We start from the raw sequence: 16,249 nt of genomic DNA on the forward strand, positions 1-16,249 counted from the left end.
ATTTAATTAAAATGGAGAATAACCAAATGAACAGATATCGGGCAACATGGAAAAAATGGAGATCATTCAAAAATACTGAAACCTACATCCAGGCATTAGCAGAATAAATAGGGGAGGATGGGCCAACAGATATTGGGGAGGTAGGGTGGGTGGTTATGGGATATACAGGACAGAGGTGGGGAGAGAAGATAAGATGTATGACGAAAGGAAACAAGATAAATGGCCATGAATCGTACTGTATAGGACAGTTGTTGGGGGTTTTTTTTGTTTTTTTTTGGTTTTTCTCCTTTCTTTTCGCTATCTTGTTAATTTCTCTCCCTGTCTGTTTTAAAATGTAAAAATTAATAAAATTTAAATAAAAAAAAAATATATATATAATTAAAAATTCTTATTATTGGAGCATTATTGGAGCAAGCATTAAAATACAGAGGGTTAGAAAAATTCAACATGATCCTTGCTTTGCTAATGTATCATTAGATAGGAGGAGGAGGTACGTGTGATGTCACCTGCTGCTAGCCTAAATCGTTAACCCAAGAACGCTACTGTGTTAACCCAAGAGAATTGTTTTACCTTATATTAAAGTCAACAATTTTAGATTAAGCAGAGAGCACTTAGTCTTTATTTATCCACATGTGACTGGGATGTGTTTGAGCATAAAGAACCATCGATTTCCTATGTGATACACCGAGGTGGGATAATCGCTTATTAACCATTCTGTTTGCTCAGGGGTCAATTTAATGAAATGAGCGAGCATTTTTGGTGGTAGGACCAGTCACTCTGGGTGCAAGTGGATTCCTTTACAGTCACGCAGATATCTCTACTGCATCATTGACTTTTACGCTGATATTAGGTTCTGGACTGTTTTACAAACCAGTGTTCTGGACCTGGAATGTTCTTACATCAGTCTTTGTTCAAACAGGTTCGCTCACTTAGTAAGCCGGGTTTTCATTGGGAATAAGCAAAGCTCCAATAGCTTCCCCCACTGAACAGAAATACACAAAAATAATTCTGCCCACCAAAATATTTACCTTTATGTAAAGTAAAAAGTGTTGTCTTTTCTAATAAATTATACACATACAGTTCTAGAAGTCTTTCCAATGCACATTCACAATGGGCACAACCTTTCAGGAGATAATACTGTTAACTCCAACCAGTAAACCTCACTTTTGGAACCACTGATCTATATATAAGCAGCTGTTAATGGTTTATATTTACTTATGGTCACCTCTTTAGGCTTTAACTGCATCATTGCTTTCTTTTACATCTGGCACCATTTGTAGGTAGTTTAAAAAGCATATTTGAATATTTATGTGTACATGAAGGTTTCACAAATATTGAACTGTATGAGGAATACAGCTTTAAACAGTCAACATAAGCAATGCCAGCAAGTGCAAGGAACGCTGAGGTGGCTTTTGTCTTGTGCATATAAATATTTTCTTTTCTTACACCCCCAGGTATAATTTTTATTTTGTGCCATCATCCCAAGTACCTATATAGGAGGACAAACACATTTACAATGTGTACATCTACAACATAACTAACAAAAAGATTAAATGGTGAATGTCTAAGTCCAGCCAAAACTGATATTTATTTTTGGTGGGCAACAGAAAATTCAATACCAGCCAACAGCTACAGCCACAGCCACAGCCACTCATCTCCCCCAAAGGCAGCTAAAATCTTGACTGGCTTCATGTGGACCAATGATGTCAAGGTATACCATGTGCTAAGGTTTATTTATTACTAACCCCGACCCTCTTCAACATCCACTCAAAACCTATATCAATTTTAGCTGCTGGACTTTGTATTTTGATAATTCACAATTCAGAGAATACTGAAGAACTATACCCTAAAACATGTTTTTTTTCTTTACTTTTTAGTAGCTATGTTTGTTGTACAACTTTAAATGTTGCATAATATTGAATACTAAAAAAAAAAAAAAAAAAATTTTTTTTTTTTTAAATGTGTATTGATACATACAAACTGTGTGGCACTTACTGGTAATACATATAATTTTGAAGGCAAGTTGTATTGTACTGTATATAAAAGGAACTTGCATAAGAGATATCCAGAAAACATACGGTATTTGAGCAGTATGTTTAAAAGCTGTGAAATTACCTGAATAGAAAACGTACTTTTTTAAAGCACCAGTACAGTAAAAAAAAAAAAAAATGGCACAAGGTGGGGTGCATTGATGAATCCGTATTGTTGTCGGTACTAAAATTAATACTAAATACACATTTATAAAATCTTCTGGGAAAATGGAGATTATGGAGAAAATCGAGATACAGTAAAGCGAGGACTACACACTTTGCTGCATGTATGCATCGCACTTCATGTTAATCCTATGACGTTTCAAAAAGGCAGCAATCTTGGGCCGTTCCCTCAATGAGGTAGAACAATTAATCTTCAGATCAGATGAACCAAATGGGTAAAATTTAGCATAATTCAGTCCAGGGTGATAAACTACATCTTTATGCCTTCTTGCTGGCTAAGCTGTGATAGGGTTTTCTTGATGCGTAAAGCAGTAAGTCTTGCTGCTCCATTGGCATACCAACATTCTCTCATTATTTTAGCCATCACACGCAATGCCTAGTAGAATAAAAAATAAAAAGAAAGAAAAACAATCAGTTGTGTTAAATACATAACAAAACAAAGACAAAAAAAGCAGATGTAATGACAGCAGGGCATGATTTATTTGCTAGTTCTAGATCCCAAATCTGTTTTAATAGGGATTCTGTGATGGAAGAATGAGTTTTCCTGGCATATGCCCCAAGCTTTATGAAAAGACCTCAGACAAGCCTCGTGAGAGTTCCAAGTTATGGCATGATTAGCTAGAGAGTTCACATTGTTTAAGAAATAATTCTCAATCTCGGATTGTATTGGTAGCTTAAATGAGGGGTTGTTAAGAAGGGAGGTGTTTAACCCTCTCCTGACCAGCCACCACAGTTGTACTGTGGCAGGTTGGCTCTCCTGTGGGAACCAACGCAACTGTACGTCGGTTCACCTTTTGACTACTAGGGGGTGCGACGGCAGAGCTGATGTGCATGCCCGGCGGTCGCGATGACTGCCGGGCACCCGCGATCGCTCCACACAGAGACAGAATGGAGATCTGTCAATGTAAACAGACAGATCTCCATGCTGTGAAAAGAGGGATCTGTTGTTCATACCAAGTATGAACAATGATCGGCCTCTTCACCCAGCCAGTCCCCTCCCACCACAGTTAGAATCACTCCCTTAGGGAACACAGTTAACCCATTGATCGACCCTAGTGTTAACCCCTTCCCTGTCAGTGACATTTACACAGTAATCCGTGCATTTTAATAGCACTGATCACTGTATAAATGCCAATGGTCCAAAAATGTGTCAAAAATGTCTGATCTGTCCGCCATAATGTCGCAGTCCCGATAAAAATCACTGATCACCGCTATTACTAGTAAAAAAAAATAAATGAAAATGCCATAAATCTTCCCCCCATTTTGTAGATGCCATAACTTTGGCGCAAACCAATCAATATACGCTTAGTGCGATTTTTATTACCAAAAATATGTAGAAGAATACATATCGGCCTAAACTGAGGAAAAATTTTCTGAGCTATATTGGGTGCATACACATTCACAATAAGGGAGAGTTATTCAATTGTCCCCGAAAGGATTAGATATCGGTCATCTTCATCTGCATCATAATGCAGCAAAAAAATTACTGATGCACTTATGGCAGCCATGACTCTTTTTAGGGGCATTTCCAAAGAAAAGTGTGGGTAACGTCCGATTGCAGAAGGGTTGTTTGATTTTAGAGAAGTGGATCCCTTGTACACAGAGCACATCTGCATGTTGTGATAATGCTTCCTTCCAAAAGGAGGTTGGGTTTGAAGGGGGGGAGTTCAGACCCTTTGCATTAATATTATATATTTTTTCCCCATATTTCTTTTTTAAGCATTGGGCTTTGATAAATTACTCCACAAAACTTAAAACCTTCAGTATCAATTCAGCGAGCATCTCTGTACCAAATTTGATTACATTAAACGTCTTAGATTACAATCTTACATCTCTGCCAATAAAAAAAAAAAAAAAAAAAAAAAAAAGAAAAAAAGAGCTTTCATGACTAAATTAAAAGACAACTCTCCAAAAAAAAATGTCAGTCCTTACAAACTCCCAGAGCAAATGCCTAAGTAACCCACTTGACATTGCAAACGAGTTCAGCAGCTTCTATGCCAACCTTTATAACCTTGCAGAAACAGACCCCTTAACCTCCCCTAATCAAGAAGATATTGAAAATGTCCTGTCGGCTATTCACTTCCCCTCTAAACAATTATACTCCCCATCAGCACCTTTACACTCAGAAGAAAGCCTCAAAGTCATAAAGCAGCTTCCCCTACACAAAGCCCCTGGCCCAGACGGCCTACACAACAAATGTTTCGCTGCCCTCCTCACCCCCCATTTTTGCAACACATGTAACCAATTTGAGTCTATGGGCAATATCCCCAAAGAATCCTTGGAAGCACTGGTAGTTACCCTACCAAGGCAAGGCACAGATAGACCTGCCAACTACCGCCCAATCTCACTCCTCAACACTGACACAAAATTGTATGCAAAACTTTTAGCACAATGCCTCTCTACAGTTATCTCCCAGATTATCCACCCAGATCAGGTGGGTTTTGTACCAGGTGCTTCATCAACCTTACATATGGGTGGAGCATAGTCGGATGCCTTCTCTCTCTCACTGGACACGGAGAACATGGAAGTGGTGCTTTTGCAAATTCGGATGGTCAGGAACAATATTAATGGCCATACTAGGCCTATACTAGGCTAAGTGCATTTAGGTCTAGACTCCTAGTTAAATAAAAGTCTATCTTCTGAGTCCCCTTTTGCATGGGCTCCCAACTCCTCCCTGTCATATTTAGGAATACGCTTAACATTTTCGAGCTGTACCCTACTAAGAATAAATTACGATGACCTTGTAGAGAAAATCTTGCATCTATCTAAGGAAATGGGCCATATTCCTGCCTCCTGGCAGACAGGATTGCTCAAGTAAAAATGAACTTACTCCCACACATCCTATACAAAAAATGCCCCAGGATGAAAAGATCTATCCTCACGACCCCTGTTCAAAAGGGTGGCTTGGGAGCACCTAAAATCCAGGCATACTACCACGCAACAATTCTAGACCAGCTGAAACCATAGTGCATAACAGACAACCACACAACCTGGAAAGAAAGAGTCCACTGCCTTGGCTGCCACCCTGCTCAACTTCAAACCAGCACACCATCCATTGGGCACTACAACCGCCTCCCTATGTGTGTGCAGCGATCTCAGAACTCAACAAAGGACTATCTTTGACCATCCTACCGTTTAAACCAACTGAATCAGTGGAACTTTTATCAACAGACCTATCCCTTTCGGCCTGGAGGGGAGCAGGTAACCAATCTTGGAATACTCTTATCCACAACAGGAATACACTGCTTTTCTCATCGGCAACAGAAATATAGCCCATCTCCCAGAACATTCTTTCTCTACTTAAGGATAAGATCCCTCCTATCCAAGATGCAATGGTCAAAAACACTTTTTCATCTGCCCTGTTGAGATTCTATGATACCAGGAACACCATGGCCAAAGTAATCTCTTAAGCCAACTGCTTACCATGCCATCCTCTGAACTATTCTCTCCCTCCATTAAATACTGGACCACAGTCAATCCACCTCCTACTGAACCATAGCACCAGACCCTTACAACCCCCCTCCGTTTATCCCACTGCATTACCCGCTGGGAAGCCTTAGAAAAAACATTCCACAAATGGTATTACACCCCAGATAGACTGGCAGCTATATACCCCACTGCCTCATCGAAATTTGGAAAAGGATGCGACAATACCGGAACACTGCACCTCATCTGGTGGGATTGTCCAACCATCAAAGGTTACTGACAAAACAGCTATCTTTATCTCCTCCCTATGTGACATTTCCATTCCTGTCTCCACTGGGCTTACTACTGGGTTTATTGCTCCCTGCCTGGCCTGAACAGCTCCAAACAGTAGTGACACGCATCCTGATTGCCAATTTCTTGCCACTGCAAGACGAGCTGCAATCTCGAATCCCCATCCCCATTTGTCTTCTAAACACAAACTTCCAAAAGGAATTATTTGCCAAGGCCAATCCATCTACACCAACATTTTTTAAAGCTATACGGCACTCGCAAGTTTTCTCCTTTAAAGAGTAACTCTACTTTTGAGGAAAAAAAAAAAATAATAAATTCCCCTCTGGATGATCTATGTACATTGCAAGGATAACAACCTTTGTTGCAGATTCCTACCTTTTTGTTATTCTTAAGTAATCCCTGTATGTTCCTCTGAGCCTCTTTGCTGAGTGGGTCTAATGGGAGTGGTTTCATAATTATTTATCAGGTGTACACCGGAAGGTCACTAATGAGGAAAGGTGCTGGGCCTGTATCCCTTTAGCCGTGTTCCTACTGGGAGTGTGTTGGATGACAATAGAGTCTGGTGTCATATTTCTGGAGTTTCTCTGTCAATGTTACTGCATTTATGGGTGTGTTGGCACAATTGAGAGTTTGAATTGGATCTGTCATAAATCTGTTACATATCCGTTTCCTATTCCCAAAGATCACCCAGGCTAATCCTTACAATTTTAAAAGGGTTTCTTTACAACTAAGCATTTGCTTTCCTGGGGGTGGTCTGGAATGTCATTTCAACTCTTGGCTCCGGATCATCTACTGCTATAACGCAAACTTGAAAGGGGCCATGGCTGACAGGATGATTGATGACGGTGGGAGACAAAGATCAAAGGATCACAGGCACCTAAAGATTGACATGGACAATGCCAAAGTACAGCAGGACAGACAGTACTGTTTAGAAGGACTGCCCCATAAATACTGCGATTCGTCAAAAGTCTAGATGGGATGGCAATGGAGTTGTGTTTGAATGGTGTATGATCAAAGTATAAAACCCTTTGGATCATGGCGATGGCCCTCTGTCACCTGAGCCTAGCCAATGCTACAAAGCCTCCCGGAGGGCCTTGTGATGGGTATCTTTGATATTCTTGTATTATATGTTCTGATTGTAAGCCTTGTGATATTGTAATGTCTTTTAATTTTCTAACTTTATGTTAGCTTTCCTAATTCCTTGGGAAATAAATAAGATATTGTTTTTACTAGCAGCAGTTTGTGTGTTTTCATAACGAACTTGATAGTGTGCCTAGCGCGGTTTTATAAACTAGCCAACTATGGGAATAGACAAGTTAATAGTAGTTTGTATATTGCAGCATGCACTTCAGAGCGACTCATCAAAAATTACATTTTTGTTGCAGGGGGTGCATGAAATCTGACTTGTATCGTAGGCAGACTCCTCAAACAGAGGCGTTGCCACCTTAAACGGCCACCATCAAAACCTGCAGCCACGTATGCATCCAAAGATGTGTTCATAACTTGTAACTCAATGAAGGTGTAAATTTCAACTTTACACAGCCGACTGCAAAAACCTCTGCAGCCAAGCAAGGATCTGAGGATGCGCTCACGTCAACTTTGTAAAATTGAGTGAAAGTGTGAACGGATGACCAAGTCACTGCCTTACACACCTGGGAGACAGAAACACGTCGGGAAGCGCAGGAGGTTCCAATTGCCCCGGTGGAACAAGCCGTGACAGGAAAGGGGGAGACCCATCCTTTTAAGGCATAAGCCTGAACCACTATCTGTCTGCTCCACCGAGAGACGGTGGTCGATGAGACCGCCAGACCTTTTTCAGACCAGCCACCTAGACAGAGTGACTTCCGGAAGGGAGCCATAGCAGACAGATAAACCTGTAGAGCCCGGACCACGACCCAGTAATATAAAGCAACTTCTTTCGGATGCGTCGGCTTAGGACATAGGGATGGCAACACGACATCTTCATTTAGACAAAAGGCCGAAACCACCTTTTGAAGAAAGTAGGGCTGCGGACGCAGAACTGCCTTATTGTGGAGAACCATGTAGGGTTTGCACGACAAAGCCGTCAATACAGAAACTATCCTGGCAGCTGTAATCGTCACTAGAAAGACTACTTTCTGCAAAAAAGAGTCAACAAGGGATTTTCCCTAATATTTTCAAATGGCGGTTTATGATGAACCGATAGTACCAGATTCAGATCATATGGAGGTAGTCGACCCGGAGGGGCTATGTGCCAAAACTCTTTGTACGAATGTACTCACCAAAGAGTGAGTCGCTAAGGGACGTTGAAAGAAGACAGGCAAGGCTAACATCTGCCCTTTGATGGTTCCTAAGGCAAGTTTCTGATCCACTCCTCGCTGCAAAAATAGCAGGAGCCTGGAAACCGTGCCATCCCATCTCCTCACACATGGAGATGTAGGTCTTCCACATACGATGATAAATCTTCAGAGAAGATGACTTCCGCGCCCTCAGCATAGTGGAAATTACCGAGTCGGACAGACCTCGGTCCCTTAACACCTGGCTTTCAACAGCCATGCACTTAAAAACAGTGACGGTAAAGCAGGATGAAGTATCGGCCCTTTACGACAGAAAGTCCTCTTGCATAGGCAGCCACCAAAGAACATCCGCCACCAGTCGTACTAGGTCGGTGTACCAAAGGACTCCGAGGCCAATCTGGGGTAATCTGAGTCACCGGAATCCCCTCGGCCTCCACTCTGCATAGCAGGTGTGGCAGTAGTTTTTTGTGGGGGGGGGGGGATAAAGCCCCCATGGAGCCACCGCGTTCTGGAAACAAACCTCTGTACCTTCCGATTAAGCCGAGATGCCAAGAGATCCACATCTGGTGTGCACTACCTTAGATAAATGAGCCGGAATACATACGGATGTAAAGACCATTCACCTTGGTCCAGCATCTGACAACACAGTCCGCATGTCAGTTTTCTACGCCTGGAATGTATACGGCCAACGAGGCTGGCACACACCACTCTGCCCACTGTAGGATGTGATTGACCTCCCGTGCTGCAGTTAAGCTCCTTGTTCCTCCTAGATGGTTGACATACGCCCCCGCCGTGGCATTGTCCGACTGGATCCTGACTGGACGCCCCTGCAGCCTCTTTGACTCCATGGAATGGCATGGCCTGATCGCCTGAAGCTCGAACACATTGATCGGCAGGTGAGATTCTTCCCACGACCAATGGCCCAGAGCTGACTGTACGCCAAACTCCCCCCCACACACACTCATAGTACTAACCAAGCTACAAACTCCCAAAGTTGACCCCTACCGGGATAGGCTGAAAAGCCACTTCAGAGTGGAAAGAGTGGGCCCATGCCTCTGGCATGGCTCCTTACCCTTCCTGGACTGTGGTAGCAACGTGCACTTCCCATCAGTGACATTCTGAATAATGTCATCCAGCGAGGCTCCAAATAGCCTCTGACCTTGGAAGGGCAAATCCGCCAGTGCTTGTTTGGATGCCTGGTTTGAAGACCAGCATCAAGCACCGTAGCACCACTGCTGATACTGATGATTTAGAGAACAGGGGGACCTTGTCCAGGGCCTCAACTCAGACATACTTAAGGCCATGCACCAACAGGTCTGCCAGTTCTACGTAGACCGGGGAAGTCTGTTGCTTCACCAATTCCCGGTGAAGCAATTTTTTTTCAGTTAACGCCTGCAACACCAACACTGGTTATAACGCTGACCCCACTACCGTACACATGGACTGAGCCACCGCCTCGACCCTCCTATCAGTAGGGTCCTTGGAGACAGGAGTCCCTTCTGCCGGAATTGTGGTTACTTTATTTAACCGCGATATTTAACCGGGTCAACGACCAGAGGAGATGCCCATTTTTTTAGGAGGCTCTCCTTAAAGGGGTAACGCACCGGCATCCTTCTCGGGACTGAAAAGGCCTATTGCGGCTCCCCATTCCTTGTATATAAAATCAAAATAAGTTAAATAAGTTGCGGGCCAGTTTGCAGGACCTAAAAAGGGCCGCCACCTCTGCAGATGCCCTTGCTGTATCCTGTCTGTTCAGCGTACTCCACACTGCTGTGATAAGTGCTGTACCAGGAACTGGTGAATTGCTTGCCTTTTCCTGCGTTAACCCGGACAGAGAGTTATCCTCACTGTACACATGGACAGCCAGCAACAGCCAGCACAGCCCCCCGCCAAGCCCCTGAGCCCCCCGGCCAGGTACTTGCACTGCACCTCATGCCCAGTCACACAGCGGCCCAGTATAGGGAGGGAGGGAAAGAGGGACAGGGAGAGAAGAAATGGAGTGTGAAAGACCCCCTATGTGACCTCCCAGGGAATGCCCAGCTGCTCCATCCTGCTGAGACAGGTGGAGCCGTACTTACCCCTCCTGTCGGGACCGATGGACGCATTTCACCACAGACCCATCCCCTGAGCAGTACGGGGGGGCTGTCGGCCACGGCACACTGTACCAGAAATGGGCATGTTGTGGCCGACCCAGCGCGTAGCTAGGGTCTGCTCACGCTTCATAGTCAGGCTGGGGAAACTACAAGGATCTATATTATCCAGCCTGTCACCAAGCACGGCTGTTGATTGTAGATCGCAGGTTCAAAAAAATTTGGAAAAAAAATCCTAGGACCAATGGTCCCCCTCAGGGAGCCAGGTCCTTCTACACTAAAAAAAAAAAAAAAAAAAACTGAGCTGTAGGAAGCAGAGTGAGGGGTTATAGTTACATGTTTTACATGTTCTGCCTAGTCCTCTCCTGAAGGTGGCGATATAACCCTAAGGTCAAGTTTTAAAGGAGCTGTGCCCGTCAATGAATGAAAGAAATGTAATTTTTAATAACATTCAATTACAATAGGACTAGTGTCGCGATTGTATACATTCTATTTATTTTTTGTTACAGTGAAGGAAAAAAGTATTTGATCCCCTGCTGTTTTTGTACGTTTGCCCACTGCCAAAGAAATGATCAGTCTATAATTTTAACGGTAGGTTTATTTTAACAGTGAGAGACAGAATAGCAAAAATACTCAGAAAAACGCATTTCAAAAAATGTATAAATTAATTTGCATTTTAATGGTTCAAATAAGTATTTGATCTCCTATCAGCAACATTTCTGGCGCCTAGGTATCGTCTATACAGGTAATGAGTGGATCACTCTCTCAAAGGGAGTGTTACTAATCTCAGCTTGTTACCTGTATAAAAAGACACCTGTCCACAGAAGCAATCAGATTCCAATCTCTCCACCACGGCCAAGACCAAAGGGCTGTCTAAGGATGTCAGGGACAAGATTGTAGATCAACACAAGGCTGGAATGGGTTCCAACACCATCACCCAGCAGCTTGGTGAGAGGGTGACAACAGTTGGTGTGATTATTCACAAATGGAAGAAACACAAAACTGTCAATCTCCCTCGGTCTGCGGCTTCATGCAAAATCTCACCTTGTGGAGTTTCAATGATCATGAGAATGGGGAGGAATCAGCCCGGAACTACACTGGAGAATCTGGTCAATGGTCTCAAGGCAGCTGGGACCATAGTCACCAAAAAAAATGGTAACATTATGCACTGAAAGGACTAAAACCTTTCAGCACCCGCAAGGTCCCCCTGCTCAAGAAAGCACATGTACAGGCCTGTCTAAAGCTTGCTAATGAACATCTGAAAATACTTTTATCCCTCACTGTATTCCTGATAACATGACATTGTACTACTTTATGTATCCATGTATACTCAATACGCTTTCTTATATCATGTCATTACTGTACGCTTTTCTTTTCAAGAAAAATAGCATTAAAAAAATCATATCAGTCAGTGAGTAAGCCCTTTGTCCAAGCTTCTTGCTTTCTTGTTGCAATGGAAAGCCAAGAGATTCATGTCCAGCATTCTCCACCTAAGACAAAAACAATCTTGGTGTAAGGACTAGAGACAGGGGGAGACAGAACCCAATGTGAGGATTTGGCACGAAGCTCCAGGATATTGATGGGAAGTCAGTTTTCCTCTCCGATCCAGGCACTATGTGCTGGCATAAAGCCTAGGATACCTCAAACGAAAGGCTCACACTTCTTGTCATGATCTTTTATCAAAGTGGATAGGGATTACCTTCCCAGACACAGCACTGGAGACACTCAGCCCACAGACATGTGCAGCCAAGAGTTCAGCTTTATTATCTTGGCCAAGGAAACCGGTGACCTGCCCCATTTTGGAGAAACTCCCACACCAGAATCCTCTAGTTATTTCAAAAGCAACCATTAGGCCCACAATTATCATGCAGCAATGGAGAAAGGACAGTGTGTATCTACTACATCTGAAGCTTCAAGAATTTTAATGTGCTGCAACCCATTTTTTTTTGGAGAACAAAGGTTGAAATAAAAACCTCCGACTCTTTCAGCAACGGTTATGCTCTGCAACAGGAGTCTCTGGCCAACTACATATCTGTCAGCCTTTGGGGAGTCAGATGTAGGTGAAAAAAAAAAAAAAAAAAAAACACACTGGGAGGAGGGAGTTGAACTCTATTTACAACATCACAAACCATAATATCGGAAATATCCACAAGATCTGTAAATGACAGAAAACATCACCCCACTTTGTAGGAAACAGATGGGGAGAGCATTTTATGCACAAGTGGGTTAGCCTGCAAGGAGTGTTTTCTGTCTGTTAAGGTAGAAGAGGTACAGACTTCTGAACTTCACTGAATTGTGGGCATTTGTTGGGGTATAGTCACTAGGGAAAGCTGGTTCCTTTTGTTTTCCATTATGGATTGGTAATACATTCTTGAAACAAGATACTTTGCATTTAGTGCTTTTATTTTTGATAGATTAAGTGTGCCTTAGTTTTTGTTAACATTCCTGTAAGATACGGTAGTATTAAACTTTAAAAAAGACGTGTTATAATAGCATCTGCATGTTGAAGAGGCAAACAGTTTCCCTAGCCAGTCAGCAGTCGTTATGCTATTTGGTTTATAATTAAAAAGTTTACGTAAAAGAAAGGCATAGTTAGACTTACCGGTGACGGTATTTCTAAGAGCCTTTCAGGACAACCTGGTAAAAAGGGGGGGGGGGGGCTAACAATGGATCAAGGAGATTTGGTGAGGTGGTCCCATCCCTATTACACTATAAAGAGAAAAAAGACCTCCTAAATGGGTGGGATTTTAAATGACCACCAACACCAATTGACAACATATACATACTTTATTAATGGTTACAACAGGAATACAAAATACCACCAAAAAGACTCATTAACTAAGTGTCTCAATGGTGTGTTAACAAATAAATAAATCTGTATGACAAACCAATGAATGAAAAATTAAAATACTCTTCTTATATCACCCACCCCCGACGTGTTTCTAGTTGCTGGTATCACAGAACTTTCATCAGGGGTGAAGAGCAATAGACTCAATGACATATTGATATTTCTACAATGTAAAGAACCAATCTTTAAAACCACATAAAATACATGCAAAAAACAAGAGAGCAATTGGGGGGAAAAAAATGGCTCTTTCAAATGTGGGGGTTGCCCCCAATGTCAATTTATTAACACAGAACAGAGAGTCATATTGCCGAATGGTAAGACTCTCAGGCCTTTACATTTTGCCAATTGTCGGACATACGGGGTAGTCTATCTTTGTGTTTTTTTTTTGTTTTTTTTTGCGGGCTGTGCCCTATAATGCAAAAAACGAATGTCTTTGGATTTTCTCAATTGAGAGTTTTTATTTTTTGCCCGATTTATTACTGTGTCCATTCAGTTGTAGTGTTTAGGTGGTTTTTCTTCCACTGCGTACAGTTACTTGCCTTCTTGTGATTATGGTTCCATTAGCCGGCCTCATGACATCACTTCCGCCCGGTTTGTTATGCATGCTGCGGTCCAGCATCAGCCATCGACGCACGCATTATGATGTCATTTCCGCCCGGCATGCTAGGGAGATCGTTTTGTTTAAAGAGGGTGACACCATCTCCGTACCGAACGTCACGTCCCAATACACGCCACAGGCGTGTGAAGTATTGGCGCCACCTTCTCTCAGTACGTTGTGATCCAGGGTGGCCCTGGGCGCGTCGTTATGTCCTTAATTGCCCATCTAAGCCATCTGCCCAGTGTGCTTTTGGAAGCCTTTTCCCCTTTACGTGAGCCTGAGAAAATCACAAAGAGGACAATTGATTTTCTAAATTCCTTAGTGATTGATAAAAAATTAAGCAGCATCTCCTTACATCCAAAGTATGGAAAACTTCTTCTCCTGTATTGGCAGGAGTCGAGGAGAAAGTGGGCAACACTTTTTCCTGTGAGCAATGAAAGTTTAAAGAAACTTTGATTCTTCAGACAGACCCAGCATTCCTGCCCACTTGGTCTGGAAAAACTAAGAAAATTTTCCTCGATTGCCAGGGCCGATGGTCGCTGACTTCTTGCCGAGGTAATGGCTACTAAGAGGATTGTTTTCAGAACTAAATTTTTTAAGGATGCTTCCTGTAAGGGTTCAAACGGAGCCCCCATGAGACCCTGTAAAACAATAGATAAGTCCCAACTTGGAAAATTTGAGGGCCACCGGCCTATTTCGTGCTAGTGCCCTGAAGAATCTTGAAATGAAAACTTCTCTGGATAGAGTCTTTTCAAAATAAACAGAGCGGCCACCTGTGTTTTTAGGGTGCTGGCTGCCAGTCCCCTTTCCATTTCATCATGGAGAAATTCAAGGACTGATATAACACTTTTTACCTAAAATCTTTTAGAGGTACAATAGGAATTAACCCTTTAAAGTCCACATTTTTCAATGCGTTAGTGTGACTCAAAGTGTGCGCTACCAAACGGAGCAGAACATTTATAGGGTTAAACTTCTTCCAGACCTTCAGGTATATGGCCGAGTTACCTCCTTTCTGCTGGAAAGTAGTGTTTGTTCTAGTTTATCGGATAAACCCTTGGATTTTAGATCTTCCTCAGAAGCCAAGCGGTTAGATGTAACCAGTCTGCTTATGGATTAATCACAGAGCCCTGTGTTAGAAGGTCCTCCCTGAGCGGCAGCCTCCAAGGAGGTTCTGTGGCCAAATTTAGTAATGTTGTGAACCAGGGTCTTTTTGGCCAAAAGTGAGTGACCAGGATCATGTTGGTTCTTTCTTCTCTGAATTTCCTTAATACAAAAGGGAAGAGGGGAAAGCATAGCACAGTTAGTAATGCCATGCCATGGGTATGCAAGGGCATCTGGCTTGGTCTTCTCGGTGAAGAGAAAATAAGTTCTGAACCTTTGAGCTCTGTTGGCTGGTGAACAGGTCTACTTGGGGTTGCCCCTATGTTCTGGAGATCATCAAGAAGACTTCTTGATTCAGGCTCCACTCTGCTTCCACCACCCTCCTTCTGCTGAGTAGGTCTGCTAGCAGATTCTGAGAACCCTTTAGGTGAAATGCCAACAGAGGGGCCACATTCTGTTCTGCCCAGGAAAGTAGTTGACCGGCTAGTTCCATAAGTCCTCTGCTTCTGCTTCCTCCCTGCTTGAGCACATATGCCACAGCGGTCATATTGTCCAAAAGGACCTGAACGTGATGTCCCTTCACTGCTTGTTGAAAAGCTAGGAGACTGAAAATGATGGCTTTTATTTCCCCCCAGTTTGATGATCTTCGGGCTTCTGTCTTGGACCAAATCCCCTGAGACGTTAGACCATCCAGGTGGGCTCCCCAACCCCAGGAACTTGCGTCTGTTAGATGCTTGTCTAGTGGAAAGACCCAGAAAAGACCTTTCATCAGGTTTGCTGAGTCCCTCCACCACCAGAGTGCTCGTTTTAACTTTGAGGAAAGTCTGATCTGCTTTTCCAGTGAAATCTGATGCGACCATGTCTAAGATGTTCAGCTGGAGCAGTCTGGAATGAATTCTGGCCCACTGTATAGCTGGAATTGATGCCGTGAGAAGTCCATGTTCATGTCGGATTGAACTGAAATTGAGATACATGTTTGAATTTGCTTTACTGCAGAAAAGATTTTCTCCAACTTTACCTGTGGTGAGAAAACTTTCTGGAGAACTGAATTTATTGTATAACCCAGAAAAAATTTCTTGACTTGGTTCTAGATTTGACTTCTCCAGGTTGAGGAGCCACCCTAGGTCCCTGAGGTGTGTCTGTAATACCTGAAGGATTTGTCGCCACTTGCTCCCTGGAGTCCACAAAGAACAACAGGTCGTCCAGATTAGAGGTCGACCGATATGGGTTTTTCTTTGGCTGATGCCGATATTTAGAAATCGACGCGGCCGATATATAATGCCGATTTTTTTGGCCCGATATGTTAGGCCGATTTTTTAAAGAAAAATTTTTCCCCCTTCATCTCATAAAATCTAACAGACACCTTTCAGACTGGGGCGTTTTTCAGGTGCTTTTGGGCTAAAAAT

At 42.9% G+C, this 16,249-nt stretch overlaps 1 protein-coding gene across 5 annotated transcripts in view; it reads right to left on the reverse strand.

The window, feature by feature from the left end:
• Positions 1-1,006: 1,006 nt before the first annotated feature.
• Positions 1,007-16,249, reverse strand: part of TGFBR1 (transforming growth factor beta receptor 1) — a 458,152-nt gene continuing 442,909 nt past the window's right edge. For all 5 annotated transcript variants that reach the window (XM_077491981.1, XM_077491983.1, XM_077491979.1 and 2 more), the window contains one exon: positions 1,007-2,589. In XM_077491981.1, coding sequence (XP_077348107.1) covers positions 2,464-2,589 — 126 coding nt within the window. In that variant the 3' untranslated portion in view covers positions 1,007-2,463. The remainder of the gene's footprint in view (positions 2,590-16,249) is intronic.

This window comes from Lithobates pipiens, unplaced genomic scaffold, assembly GCF_037356315.1.
Source record: "Lithobates pipiens isolate NorthernLeopardFrog02 unplaced genomic scaffold, aLitPip1_a1.2 Scaffold_19, whole genome shotgun sequence".
NCBI lineage: Eukaryota > Metazoa > Chordata > Amphibia > Anura > Ranidae > Lithobates > Lithobates pipiens.